General features: G+C 37.7%; 1 protein-coding gene across 1 annotated transcript in view; it reads right to left on the bottom strand.

Moving 5' to 3' along the window:
- rngtt (RNA guanylyltransferase and 5'-phosphatase) overlaps positions 1-16,102 on the bottom strand; it is a 152,146-nt gene that overhangs the window by 45,283 nt on the left and 90,761 nt on the right. Inside the window, exon 12 of the mRNA XM_051104502.1 lies at positions 14,063-14,131. Coding sequence (XP_050960459.1) covers positions 14,063-14,131 — 69 coding nt within the window. The remainder of the gene's footprint in view (positions 1-14,062; positions 14,132-16,102) is intronic.

Consider the following 16,102-nt stretch of genomic DNA (forward strand, 5'->3'; position numbering starts at 1 on the left):
TATTGTCCTATCCTGACAAACCATACACCAGTTGAAAGCTTATTTATTCAGCTTTCAGATGATGTATAAATCTCAATTTTGAAAAATTGCCCCCTATGACTGGTTTTGTGGTCCAGGGTCACATATAATAATGTATTAGTAATGCTGAAATTTACAATTGATCTGAACAAAAACAGCAGATTGGCTGATTGAAAATGCAAATGCATTTTCTGCCAGTAGGTGGCATTTATGAAAAAGCAGAAATATATTGAAATTATTTTTAAGTTTTACTGCAGGCAAATGAACTAACACCAGCATTAGGCTAAAAGCAGCCTAATGTTTTCAATATGACTTAATTTGTGTTTAACATCATAATTTAATAGAAACATTGTATTTCCTTAGTCAAAAAGCAGCTGCAGAAAACGAGCATAGAACATTTACGTTATCAGACAACATCATCACTGACTAGCCTAGACTAGACTAATGCGAGTTTATGCACTTTAAAAAACACGCCCGGTGACAGATAATAATAATAATCGTCTTGCTATCTTCAAAGGCATCAGCAACAGGCGATATCTCTGACTATCGTCGATACGCGATACTATCGTCTATCGGCACAACCCTAAAGCAGAGCTGTGTTTTATTAGGCATTATTCGGAGGCAAGATAAAATAAAAAAATGTCACTTTCAGTTTCCTTCAGAGATACATTCATCCACAAAGACCTCTTGAAATTATAATTAAGGCTTTTCTTATACCATTTAAGCCTTTTTATGGCCTTACATTTGATAAAACTGAATTTATGACCTTTTAAGGACCCACTGGTACACTGCTATGAGTTTCACTATTGAACAGACATGCTTAACATCCATATGGAATGTCTATACACATAGGACAGAGCCCTAAACTGGTCTCATTTTGCAAGGCTTTCTTAACACCAACTACTCCATTAGTCATTCAGACAACCCACTGACTATAGATCTTTGACTGTGCAGTTTTGCATGTCGCTGTGCTGTAATAATAGAGTAATATCTGTTTGTAAATGAAAAGATATGCTTGACCAACCCTTCTGACCTCATTCATATTGACACATTTGGGGAACAGAAGCGTGTGAATAAACGACAGGTCACAGGCCAGCACAAAGCCAGCCGAGCCTTTACCTCCATACTGACTGATATCAAACGCCACGGGCAAAAGGTGATATTAAGCACATCTATCTCTGTCAGAGATATTCAATTACCACAGGGCAATTTCCTTATGCACACTGGAGAACCGGCCTGGTTGTCTGATCATGTAATTAAGTTATTTATCTGATATACAGTTTTCATAAAACAAACGATGGGGACATGTTCATGCATTTTCATTATGACACTAATTTTATAGTTTGCTTTCATTTTAAAAGCTCAGTGTAACCTTGACCCCATGCAAAACGCTGTTTCGACAAAACATCCTGTGACGCTGTGCTCTTGATGAGTACTGAAGTCAACAAGAGATGGCATTCGCAACCCATGTTACTTCTTTAATGTGACGAATAACAGGATATTCAAAGACAAAACAGTGTTAGGCAGGACTTGAATTTGTCCGTGGGGAGCTGAGGTGAATGAAAACCATGCCTAAATCGGTATTTGGCCTTTGGTCAACATTATTCACGCCTAGTTGGTGTTGGCCGAATGGAAAGTAGTCTGCGGCCCAATAAACGAGGTATTGAAAGACTTCAGTCGCCTCTGAATAAATGTCTGTTGTGATCTGCACTCCGTTAGCCTGTAGATGTGTGTTTCCTTTTCAGACATCAAAGATATTGTAGCACCTGATGGCTGCTGGATGTGCCGTGACATAAGCAAGCGTGTATAAGAGCAGCTCAGGTGCTGAAGTAACCTGGCACACATCAAAGATAGAAAGATCAAAACTGACTTAGTTCAGCTTGTTTATCAGGGGGTGGAAAGCGAGTGCTGTGTGTGTTTGTGTAACAGAGCATTTCCACAACCTAAATGTGACTCCTTGGCATTTTTCTGAAAATGTCATTAATAGCAAAAGAGATGTGTGATGGGTTGGTGTGGGAAGGGGTTATTATAAACTCTCTGTAAACACAGCTGTCACTTTCCTATTGTCTCTCTGTGTGTTTTAGAGTAGACAGCTTCATTCATTATAATGGGAGCGATTTAGTTTTGACACATCGCAAACGTGCCACTTCCTAAGGTCCTAAATAAACGTGTGGCCAGTCTTCCAGCTGTGAAACTTTTATATATATTTTTATCACTATGACAATGGAATAATTTGGCTTCTTTTTTCCTATGTATTCACATGAATAGTGCAGGCAATTATGTCGCAGTATTGTCTATGAGATAAGCCGGTCTCCTTCAAGTAAAACTGCACCTGTCAAAAAGACGTTAAGATTAACACAACAGAAAGTTTTCTTTGTATAAAACGAGGGGATTCGAGGCTTATAAGCGGTCTTGACAAACCAGGACACTTTTGTAGTGCAAAACTGAACAGAAAAAAAATTACATTCCTCAACAAATAAATGGCTGTGCAGCAGATACCCATAAGAAATTTTTTATAGAACAATATAATAAGTTGTCGGCAAACACAGCTGATAAAAGTTACAGAAACTAGAATAAACTTTTTATGAGCAAGGGGATAAAGCAGAAGGATTGTTTGCACCTGGCAAATTAAACTGAAGTCTTTTTTGAGATCTGCAAGAAACTGGGTGTTCCTCCTACCTCTGTGAGAAGTAATATTGCCAAAACCAAGAAAAGTCGATGAAAAATGTAGGAGTGTTCACTCTGATGGTCTTTTTAATGTAGATAAGAAGATTTAAGTTTTCAGCTGGATTTCCATCCAAATGCACATTTTGAAAGCGTGCAATAAATCCGGAACGGAAAAGCTTGAAATGTGAACGTGCATTAAAGTGATGGTGCATTAAAGTTTATGCACATAAACGATGACGTGTTTTTACCATCTGGCTGCTTTTATGCTCACCGGTCAATTTAGGTGTGAAAGCTTGATGTGACTGGATCAATAAAAGGCTCAAACACGAAATTGTGCAAATGTAGTGCTAGTTTGACAAAAACACTTCATCACACTTCACCCACAGCTCGCAGAAAAAAAAATGGGTCCTCAGAATCAGCCACAGCTGCACATCCAGGTAAATAGAGATTGGGGACGTATAGCCATTTGTGCCATCATTATGTCAGCGACTGCAGTTTTCTGCAACATCTCCCTCCTGACAGCATTCAATACCAATGTATAATTGCTCTAATACGGCAAATAAAACTGTCCTTCTCCTCCTCAAAAAAAACCCCCCATCAACCAGGTGTGTTTTCTCGAGGTAATGCACATGACACAGAGCAGGAGTGTTTAATTAAAGTTCTGGTCCTTCATGAGCAGAAAATAAAGTTAACCACATTAGAAGTTTAAGCTGGCTTTCTATGCATCTACTAATAATTTTCCCAATTACAACATTATTATAAAATGAGATAAAATTCGGATAAGTCTAAATGTCACCAACCTGGATCATTTGAACAGTCAGAGTCATATATGCATGAAATAGAAATAATTGCACAGTGCCTTGTGAAAGTATTCATATCCCTTCCATTTTTCACGTTTTGTTATGTTGCTGCCTTATGTTGAACTGCTTTAAATTACTTTTTTTCACATCGATCTTCACTTCTTACACCATAATGGCAAAGCACAAAGGCAGGTTTTTACCATCCTTGCAAATTTATTAAAATAAAAAGCATAAATGGTTTCATTGCGCAAGTATTCATACCCTTATCTGGGACAGTTGAAATTTAGCTCATTATCATTCATGTTGCTTGTAGATGTTACTACACTTCGAGTGAAGTTAACTTGTGGCAAATTAAAAGAAAAAATGAAAAAAGAAAAGGTTTAACAAGTGAAAATGCATATCGGAGCAAAAGACCTGAGGTAAAAAAAAAAACAAACAAACAAACAAACAAAAAAAAAAGCCTGTAGGGCTCAGAAACAGGACTGCATCAAGCATCTGGGGAACAGTTCAGAACAAAAAATAATCTGCTGCATTGAAGGTTCACAGAAGCATGGGGCCCTGTGATGCGGAAAACACGGATGGAATCCAGGAATCCAGTCATAAAAATGGAATTTACTGAATAAACAGAATTTGTCAAAGTTTGAATGAATTAATCAAAAGTAGGTCATTACACTTAAGTCAAATTGCAATATGGACTAGTATCTGTTAATATTACGCCTCAAAAATACTATTTAAATGTGAATCCTGCATGTTCTGTGTGTCTCTGTTTTAATGAATGGAGCAAACAAGCGGTTTTGTTTACTACAGACTGAAGCGCGCGACGCTTGTGGTGATTTCAGCGTCTGATGTCTCACTAAATGAGGACATAAATACATGAACAATATCTGTTGAGAGTCACTTCATAAGCATTTGACATTCCATTTTAGGAAAACTAGTGTCATATCATATACACAGAAAAGTAAAGGTAGACACAGCAACCCGTCAAAATAAAAGTCCGGTTTAACTTGAGGACATAGTGCCAGATATATATTACTACTACTACTAAAATGAAACAAGCATTATTTTTAGGGTATAACTAAATATCTTCCATGTTTTAATTTTAATAGTAAATTCCCCTTTGTTTGCCAAAAATAAGTTTGCTTAATTTTCAATAATTAAAAGATAAATTAAATTAATGTTTGATGCCTTCATTTGATAACCAGAACATTTTAAATACACAACACAGAATTTCTGAGGGTGAAAAAACCTTTCATAAGGATATTTTAAGAATAAATTTGAATAAATTAAGTATGCATTCAAATAATTAGACATGCTAAAACACAGAATTTGACAACAATAAAACATGGTGAAAAAAAAACTAAAACATTTTATAGGGCCCTTTATTAAATTAATGTGAAATTGTATAAGTTTCATGATTTTAATTAATTAGACATGCTCTTTGATTAATAACATTTATTTTAACCATTAAAAAGGAGTTGAGAAAACTTAAAACGGGAAAAAAATTGAATTTTTTGGATTTCATAAAAATGGATTTCATAGGGCCCTAGTTAACTCTTAATGGAAGACTCTTCCTAGAGTTGGCCTCCTGGCCAAACTGAGCAATTGATAGAGAAGGGCTTTGGTTAGACTACCTCATGGTCACTCTAGGAAAAACATCACTGCAACATTCCACCAGCCTGGACTTCATGGCGGTGTGGCAAGTCTAAAACTGTTAAAAACAAGATTCTTCGGTCTGATGAACCTCAATTCCAAGCATCATGTTTGGAGGAACTGCTCATCACCTGCAGAGCACCATCCCAAAAGTAAAGTGTGCTGGTAGCAGCCTCATGCTGTGGGGCTGTTTTCAGCAGCAGGGACTGAGGGACTTGTCAGAGTAGAAGAAAAGCTCAACAAAATATTGAGATAGTCTTAATGAAAACCCAGTCCAGAGCACCTTCCAACAGGACAATGACCCTCAGCACACAGCAAGAGGGGCTTATAGACAACTCTGTCAATCTCCTTGAGAGCTTGGGTTTGAATACAATCAAACATTTCTGGAGAAACCTGAAAATGTGTGTCTGCCCCCATCCAACGTGACAGAGCTTGAGAGGTGAAGAAGTGAGGAGAAGAATGGCAGATAATCACCAAATGCTGATGTTCAAAGTTTGTCACATCATAACCAAAAAGACTTGAGACTGTAAAGGTGCTTCAGGTACGTACTGAGTTAAAGGTATACTGTAAATACTTATGCAATTATACTTTTTTTTCTGTTTTTGCTTTTGTCATTATGGTGTACGGAGTGTAGATTGACGTGGGGAAAAAATAATTTAAAGCGGTTTAATATAAGGCAGCAACATAACAAACATTAAAAAAAAATGAAGGGGAATGAATACTTTTGCAAGGCACTGTATGTGCTTCATTCTCGTTTGCATTTTGCATTCTCGTTTTCTGAAAGTACAGTATCAATCTATTTTGAGGCTCACTGTGTTTCTATTTCTGTAATAACTGTTAAAAAATGGCGTCATCTGTAGCTCTTGTAGTGCTTTACGTCTTTACCGAGAGAGAAGCAACACGCACAAAGTGCGAAGGGCTTGAATGAAGCGTTTAGCTCAAGATAAAAATATCAGAGGATATTACGCCGAAAGATTATTACCATAAATGGTGTGTACAGCTCTGTTGTTTAGATGCACTCCTCACTTTAAACTGTAGAAACTGTAAAATGACCATTGCCATTATGTCTCACAGCCTGGTTGGAACCAAGCTGGCATACGGATCCAGAACACAGTCCACTATTTGAGGACCCCTGATATGAAAATGCTTGATGTTTTGTATTTTTGAATTGTCGGAAAGTGCTATACCAAATGTGGAACATTTTGGATGGAAACCCAGGTACTGCTTCTTGCCTAGAGAGGCAGCACCTCATGTGAAATGGGCATTTACATGTACGCATTTGTCCAAAGCATCACCACAGTGCACATTAAAGTACACATTGTGCCATTATGTGTGATCCCTGGGGATTAAACCCATGACCTTGATATTGTTAGCGCCATGCTCTACCAGCACTATAACAGGTGGGCAAACAGATAATGACTGATTTCTAGGGTTATGCATATGCAAAAAGCTCACTGGATTTCAAGTATAGCGAAATTAGATTAACATAATTTCTCTTTGTCCTTCATCTTGGATTTCTTCTTTCACTGAAAAACTCTAAGCTTGCATTCACTACAAAGAATACACACAGTACAGCCTTACATTTTGTCAAAATGTTAATGTGCCTTTTGTTTTTTTACCAAAATTCAGGAGAGAAAGCTCACTGGGTTGCAGAACAGAGCAAAACTGTGTACGGGCTCAGGCAGGAAGACTAGCAGCTCTAATATGTTACCTAACAGGGAATGACCAGATGGACTGGATATTGTGCAGCATCAAAGAGGGAAGTCTGACACGACGCTGCTATCAGCGGATGCACACAAGGGCTTTAGAAAGGGTTGAATGGGCCTATGTTTTTGAAATGCTGAAGAGATTTGGATTTGGTGGAATGGCTTGTTCTATAAAAATCTCATAGCTGCAGGGCTGATCAACAACATGGTGTCAAAGTCGTTTAACATTTCCAGAGGCAGGGCTCTGTCCTCTGTATAACTGCCACCAAAGCTTTTGTAGAGCATAAAATAGCCTTAGTGCTATTGATGTCTTACTCTATCTAAAGTGCCTTGACACATCTAATCATGCTTTACTAAGTCTTATTGACACATTTAGGAAAACATCAGGCTGCAAGATTAATAAGTTGCATGATTCTTCATTACCCATAAAGCATTGCTATTCTGACAATGAACCTACTACTAATACATTTGGATAGATGGTGGATTTTAATGTCTTAATAAAGAATAAAATCCAAAAGAGTTTAGATCTAAGCTGCTCTAAAATATCTTTCAAAACACATTATGCAAAAGAACAGCATTTGTTTTAAATGGAAATTTTCTGTAATAACAAGTCTTAATTTTGATTAAAGAGCAGGTCATGGCATTTTAAAACGTTGTGTTTACAACAGGTTTAAATGCATCTAAGGTCAGAAAACATTGCAATTTTCTCAGAATAAACATATAATCATTTCTCAGTGATTTCAAAATTCGTTTGAAGCGGTTCTGAGCTGAAGATCTGTAAACCCCTCCCTTCCATAAGCCTACTCTGCTCTGATTGGTCAGCTGGTTAAGTCTGTTGTGATTGGTCTTTTTGTATATACTGTACAATGCGTGTTGGAAATGAAACATCCATTACCATAATTAACGTTTTGCTCCAGAGGATTAAACAAAGATGTTATAAGGTTAAAAAATTGTATCAGTATTACCTTATCAATTCAAGCCCAAGCCCGAGGATGATACTAATGAAGTCGCTTAAACGGAAATTCCACCGCAAGCATGACTTGATCAGGATGTTTCTCAGTGGTAAGTTTAAACTTTGTATGCGGTATGAATTGTATTGCTGTGATATCGTAGAAAACACATTTCATTTTAACCACTGATTCTTCACATCATCACCTTTCGGCAATGAAAACAAAACAAACTTGCTTTAACAACACAGAACAGAGTGTCTCTAGCGGAAGTGTTTGTGGGCCGGGCAGACTGTTCGTATTTTTTGAGTGACATATATCGGTAACAGGCAGAAGTTTCAAAAATATGATGACTCGTTTAGGCAGCTCTGAGTCTACTCTTTCTTTTGAGAGACAATATCTTTACGATGCACTTTTTTGATTAGCAACTTTGCAGACTGCTCACATTGAAGGATAGCTACATTACAAACTGCAAAAAATATATTTTTTGATAAGCCATGCGACCTGCTCTTTAATGTAATGCATCCTTGCTGAATAATAATAAGAAAAAACAATATACACCGATCAGGCATAACATTATGACCACCTTCCTAATACTGCGTTGGTCCCCCTTTTGCTGCCGAAACGGCCCTGACCCGTCGAGGCATGGACTCCACTTGACCCCTGAAGGTGTTAACTAAGATGTTAGCAGGTAGGGTTGTACTGACAAACGGTACTATCGTGTATCGACGATAGTCCGAGATACCGCCTGTTGCTGATGCCTTTGACAATAGCAAAACAATTATTATTAATATCCGTTAAAAATAGACTAGATGCCTAACTTTAGCAATGCAGTGCAGAGAGCCACTTGGTATAAACACAAAGGAACAAATCATGGTGAGCTGAAGGGGTGTTTTGGGTGGGAAGCATGCAATCTGTAATGGCATGCAGTTGCTAACGCTCGTGAAAGCGTGCAGCCGCTTTCTTATGTGCACTGTTTTCCCGGTTTTACTTTCACTTTCGAAAACGATCCCGTTCAGGAAGAAGGGGAGAGGATGGAAAAGGGGGGCACAGTAACTCGTTTTGGGGGGAATGCGCTACAGATGTGTGCAGTGTGAATAAGGGGTAATAATTTATTCATCGTACAGTGATGATGACTGTATTCACTTATGGTACCGGGAGTCTTTTTTAAAGTGCATAAACTCGCACTAGACTAGTCTAGGCAAGTCAGTGATGATGTTTTTGATAACGTAAATGTTCTTTGCTCATTTTCTGTAGCTGCTTTTTGACTAAGAAAATGTAAACATTAGTAACAGCGTTTCTATTAAATTGATATCATGTTAAACACAAATTAAGTCATATTGAGGCTGCTTTTAGCCTTACGCTGATTTTGGTTTATTTGCCGCCAATGAAACTAAGTAAATAATTAAATATATTAGCACGATAATATTGTGTATCTGCGATCTCACAGGCTGATGATAGGACGATATGAAAATTGAGCATATTGCCCAAAACTATTAGCAGGAGATCCTTTAAGTCCTGTAAGTTGTGAGGTGGGGCTTCCATGGATCGGACTTGCTTGTTCAGCACATCCCACAGATGCTTGATTGTATTGCATCAAGTTCAGCCAGAAATCTTGGTGTAATCTTTGATGACCAGCTGACTTTTAAAGACCATATAGCTAAAACTGCCCGATCTTGCAGGTTTGCATTGCACAACATCAGAAAGATCAGGCCCTTTCTAACAGAGCAGGCAACACAACATCTTGTCCAGGCCCTGGTCATCTCTAGGCTGGACTACTGCAGTGCTCTTTTAGCCGGTCTTCCTTCATGCACAATCAAACCTCTACAAATGATTCAGAATGCAGCAGCACGACTGGTCTTCAATGAGCCCAAAAGGGCCCATGTCACACCTCTCTTTATCACCCTGCACTGATTGACACTGATGCTTGCATATAGAACAGCCACAGGCTCAGTGCCCGCCTACCTCCACTCACTGCTGCCAATCTACACTCCCTCCAGAAGTCTGAGATCCACTAGTGAGCAACATTGTATCATTACAAAGAGGCACAAAATCACTTTCTAGAACAATCTCTTTCACCATTCCTGGCTGGTGGAATGATCATCCCACCGCTATCTGGAATGCCGACTCCCTAACAACTTTCAAGCGACTGCTGAAAACTCATCTCTTTAGATACTAAAAAAAAGAAAAAAACTTTTTGTTCTACTCTTTTTTTCCTTTCTCGCTTGTACTTATCTGAACAATGCCTGTTATATGGTATTATGAGCACTTCCTAAGTCACTTTGCCTCTGTAGGACTAATCGCTTGATGTATTCCCCACTTGTAAGTCGCTTTGGATAAAATGAATAAATGTAAATGTAAATGTATTGAGATCTAGGGAATTTGGAGGCCAAGTCAACACCTCAAACTCATTGTGTTTCTCAAACCATTCCTGAACCATTTTTGCTTTGTGGGTGTACTATTCTGCTGAAAGAGGCCACAGCCACCAGGGAATACTGTTTTCATGAAAGGATGCAACAATTCTTTGGTAGGTGGTTTGTGTCAAAGTAACATCCACATGATTGGCAGGACCCAACGTTTCCCAGCAGAACATTGGCCAAAGCATCACACTGCCTCCGCCGGCTTGCCTTCTTCCCATAGTGCATCCTGATGCCATGCGTTCCCCAGGTCCCCCCAGTTCTGATGCTCACATGCTCTCTGTTGGCACTTTTGGCAGTGGACAGAGGTCAGCATGGACACCCTGACTGGTCTGCGGCTATGCAGCCCCATACGCAACAAACTGCGATGCACTGTGTATTCTGACACCTCTCTATCAGAACCAGCATTAACTTCTTGAGCAATTTGAGCTACAGTAGCTCATCTATTGGCGCCAGCCTTCGCTCCCCATGTGCATCAATGAGCCTTGGGTGCCAATGATCCTGTCGCTGATTCACCGCTTTTACTTTCTTGGACCACTTTTGATAGATACTGACCAATGCAGACCTTGAACACCCCACTAGAGCTGCAGTTTTGGAGATGCTCTGACCCAGTCATTTAGTGATCACAATTTGGCCCTTGTCAAACTCACTCAAATTCTTATGCTTTTTCCCATTTCACATCAACTTTAAGGACAAAATGCTCACTTGCTGCCTAATATATCCCACCCACTAACAGGTGCTGTGATGAAGAGATAATCAGTGTTAGTTACTTCACCTGTCAGTGGTCATTATGTCTGGGTGGTGTATATGTGCAGTGTGAATCTTCCAGTAAATGATAAAAAACAAAAAAATATCACAAAAAAATTCAGCCCAGGCTGACTTCAGGCCAGTATCTATTTAAAAAATTACAGAAATTGCCACACGGCACTTTTAATTCAATCCTGCAGCCAACTACCAATTAAAAATTAAAGTCAGCTAATAAAGATTTCCTACAAAGCAGTCTTGTCAAGTACGTACAAGAACAAGCCTTCTAATTTTCCTCTCAAAACTGCTGCAGTCATTCTCTCTGGAAAAGGTCATTTGTAATTACTGTCTACGCGCAAGTTTCATTGTCGTACATTACACCGGATTCAGGGTCACAAAAATTCTCTCTTTTAAAATGTGAGGCTAGAGGACATGTGGAAATGAGGACAGCAGCGCTCAGATATCCAAACTGAACTCTGAAGACTGAAATTATCACAATGCACCTGGCTAATGTACACCAGGAATGTCACATTATGACATTCTAGACAGCTGTGTGTAATATATGAGGTTCTGTGTCACTGTACACAAAATGTCTCATTGCATTATAGTGAAAGAAAGTCAATATCAGAACAGCTATGAGAGATGCTGATAGATAGCCCAAACATTGTACCAGCAGAGAAAATACATTATGCTGTTTAAATAGAGGGCTTCTGAGGACACTTCCTTTAATACATTTTTAAACATATTGATGTGATTGATCGGTTGTCATGCTGGAATGTGGTGTGCATGACCTTTACCTTGCATTTGCAGAAAGATTGAACAATATTGGAAAAATGGAAATGTGTGGGGTTTTTTTGCCAAGTAACCTGATGGGTATTTTTATGATTTCTGTAGCAATAATGATGCAATTGTAAACACTTCTCTCTTCAGTTTTGTTTCTAATCAGTCAACGGCACATTGACGCCCAGCTTGTGTTTTCAATCCGGCACACCTGCGGAGAACCTCTCGTGTGTTTATCCTCCTAGGACCTGCTTTTGTCTATAGAGGATATTTGATTTTTTTGTGAATTTGTCTGCGCCTATATATGCGACCATTTACAGCCACATGCCTGGTGGATTCTGGGCTTTTAGAGAAAACAAATATTGGGGGGGTTTGGCTACGGGAACTGAATTTTTAATGGCTGCACAGTCCATTTTAACAGGGTTTCTGCAGGTTTTATGGAGGTCAATTTAAGACTCTAAGACCAAGCAAAGAAAATTTAAAGCATTAAACTAAATGGAAACATAACACATCAGTATAAATCTAAAAATTAGCAACACTTCAGTGTTTGCAAATACAGCTTCCAACAGATCTCAATCACTTCTAAATTCATTTTACAAACAACAAATAGCCTTGTTTTCCACTGCAAATGTCTAAAGATTCTCAAATCAAGATACATGTACTTGAGAAGCAGAATGACATAAGATAAGAAGTCTTGTTTCTAAGATATTTATTAAAAAATGTGTGTTTAAAACAAGAACACATCTCTTCCAGTGGGCTCAGAAAATATCTTCTTAATTCAAAGGGAAAACAAGTTTTCATACTGGCAGTTATTTGTTCTTGTTTTAAGCATAAGCTTACTTTATATGTTCAGTTTAGTCTAGATATCTGTTTGGAAAACAAGCCAAAATTTTTTCAGTGAACGCAACATTAAACGTCATGACTTTATGAATTTAAGACTTTCTGCTTCAACATTTTTAAGCCTTAATTTTTAGAAAGATGAATCTGAATGATTAAGAATTTTTAAGACCCACAGAATCCCTGTTTATGGAAAGAAGAACAATAGTTGTATTAGTTAATCATTACATGCTTTTGTCTGACAGTCATTTTTATTGCAAATAAACATCTCAGTCTCAACATTGAGCGACTGCTTGAAACTACTATTTTTTTTTTTTTTTTTTTTACTTTTGTAATTATTTTTTACTTTGTAATTATTATAAAAACAGAAAAAAATAAAATGATGGCAAATCACTGCTTATTTAGACCTAAATTAACTACCATGCATACAGGACTTACTGTCTTTTTTATTACGGGAACATTTGAAATTTAATGCATGTGATGTTGTTGATATTTCTATGATGTAAACATGTCATGTTAAAATGTTTATAATACTATAACAGACTTCTTACACAAAATACATATAAATATCACTCTATATCGATGAAATTTACTTAGTTTGCTGATCAAAGCTCTGTAGTTCTTATTGTGGGGCCAAAACATGTAATGCAATGCAACACGATGATGGAGAGATGAACAAATAAACATCTCAAAAGCCTGATGATCATATTTGACAATCAACATTTTAACATGATTATTCTAAAAAAATGATTATGTGCATGGATAATTAGATGAGTATAAGTAACAGACGTAAACCTATGCTGCCTCAGTCCCGTAAGTGCTCATCTTCAAATATTACTATCAAGTTATGTTTGTGTTTACTATAAATATCAATAAAGATTTTACAGCAAAAAGACACATGCACCACAAAGGTGAAGATGGATGTTTGCACTTAAAGTCTAAACTATCATTCATGCAACAGCAGGCATGTAGTAGACTGTGTGTAAGAGGTCAGCAAAAATGATAGGAGATATATATATGTATATTTTTTTAAATAAATAAAATGTTTCTTCTGTTTTAGACCTTATTATTAAGTTGTTTTTAATTGTGCAAAATGTTTTTGTAGCATTACACGTGACATTTGTAAATGATATTAGTGCATAACTCATTCATGTTTACTTCTTACAAAAAGTCTGTAATTGGCTGAGCATTTTGTTTAGATTTCAGCAGCTAGTAAGCTCATAAAGACCCAATAGCAGTTTAGTTTTTAGCTTGAAAGCATTCGTCTAGATAACTACCATATAATACCACATTAACCATGGATTATTACTGCCATAAACTGAAGTGCTTTTAAGGAAGCCAGAATGAATCTAAAACAAATGCTCTTATTTACTCTTCAGCTCACTGCAGGTAATTATTTTGCAGCAACGTTTCATCCAGACTCCATTCTCTCACATCCTGAATTTGCAGTCACAGTGTATTTCTTTTCTAGCAGTTTGCATTCGTGTGAGACTCACCCCTATAGGCTGGAAGATAAGACCATCAACTTCATGGCTGACCTGCGAGGTGAAACTGCCCTCCAGGAGCTGTGAACAAAGCAAAAGACAAAGAGAATATATAATGTGTATACAGTATAAAAAGCATGCAGCCCATAACCAGACACACTCTCCAGGAAAGGCCAAGACAGATGAAAATCAGTTAACCTTAGAAAAAAAACCCCAAAGACTTCCAAACAAAGTTTCCAAAAGAGATTTCCCAAGTATGCTCTCCATCTGCCTACGTTTGGAAAAAAGGTAGCACAGTCCCAAACTCAAGCCACTGAGCCAGAAGTTGACATGTCAGGCTGCTTCCACAAACACAGAGAAGTTTTGAAAGAGCCACAGTGTTTAGTCGTTTAGAGGAAATCAACATATGAACGGCTCACTGCTTGCATATTAAACTGGGCTTTGTGAAAGTATATCAAAAAAATGTACATTTGCATGCAAGCATTAGTGTCTGGCTAAACTCCTCATAAAAACAGTGTAAATACTGTGGCACTATCATAACACTGTGCTGTTTGTTTGGGGCTGTTTAACCGACGACTTTGCAGTATGTAATTTCAGAGCCTTAAAATGACAGTTCACCCAAAAATGACTCATATAAATTGAGAGACTTTAGTTCATCTTAGAAATACAAATCAAGATGTTTTAATGAAACTGGAGCAAAATCAGTTTGTTACACCAAAAACAGCTGGAGAAATTCATAAAGAGACTGTAAAAGTAATCCATATGAATAGAGTGGTTTAAAGGGGCATCAGATACCCATTTTCCACAAGTTGATATGATTCTTTATAATATACTTTGGTTAAAAATTCTCAATGGTTGCGTAAAACAATACCTTTTACCTTGCCAAAATCAGCTCAGCAAAATCATCCTGTTCTGGTCGAGGTTGCTTTAAATGTCATTGAGCTGTGCTCACCCCGCCCCTCTCTTCTCTCTGTGGAGTGACGAGCCTGTTTACTTTAGCTGCATTTAGCCGCGTTTAGCTGCTAAACTTGCTAACTAGCACATTATTAGGAAAGGTGATTGCAGAGATTCATAAAAAACGCTTATACTCACTTCTGCTGTAAGTGAAGCTGGATCATGAATGATTTGCACGAACATACACAGATATATGTAGATCGAGAGGCGCATTCCATTCACAAACGTACTGCATCTTCAGCTGCTCAGATGTCGGGAGTAAATGACGACCACTACGTTCATTATTACATCCAGCAACACAACAGCTCAATCGCTCAATCAGAGATATTCTTGTCTAACTTACATCCCTGCTCCGGCATCGAAACAATGGAGGTCTGACTGTTACAGCTGATCTGAGGTAAAACTTTCATGTCAATCAACTATCGTGGAAGCGGCCTCTGTGGGTGTGACGCCACACCGACAGGCATCTGAGAATGGCTCGATTTGATAAAGGGGATATTATTTTTACAGATTAATTAAAAACCACTGCATGGATTTGTATCATTATAGGGTAGATTTGTACATACACTGACCAACACACATTAATGTTCAAACAATATGTAAAACTGAACTTTGCATCTGATGACCCTTTTAAGTTTTTTGAAGACACACAACTAATTTAAACGATGAAGAGATTTTATTTAGACTTTATTCAAATAAGCTTAAAACCAATAAGGTTTGTTTTTGCATGTCACAAGCACTTTGAACTTCCGCAAAAGCCAGTCAGGTTTGATTGTGCATATCTAGCAATTATTTCTGAGCTTCACAAGTTTATATGTGGGGAAAAGCTTAGATTAAATCTGTTCATTATATAAAGCAATTGTTTATGATCTCTTAATGAACCTTTAAAAAGTTTTGGGTGAGTGGACAAAAAACTCTCAGGTTTCATCAAAAATATGTTTGTTTTTTTTGTTTTTTTTGATGAGCAGAAGTCATGAGTTTGGAACATGAAGTTCCAGCAAGTAACCGATGACCATTTTCATTTTTTGGTGAAATGGCCCTTGAAAAGCTCATGAATAATTTAAGTTTTTATGAAATGTCATTTGCACTCCATTTTGC

This window comes from Labeo rohita, unplaced genomic scaffold (assembly GCF_022985175.1).
Source record: "Labeo rohita strain BAU-BD-2019 unplaced genomic scaffold, IGBB_LRoh.1.0 scaffold_73, whole genome shotgun sequence".
NCBI classification, from domain to species: domain Eukaryota; kingdom Metazoa; phylum Chordata; class Actinopteri; order Cypriniformes; family Cyprinidae; genus Labeo; species Labeo rohita.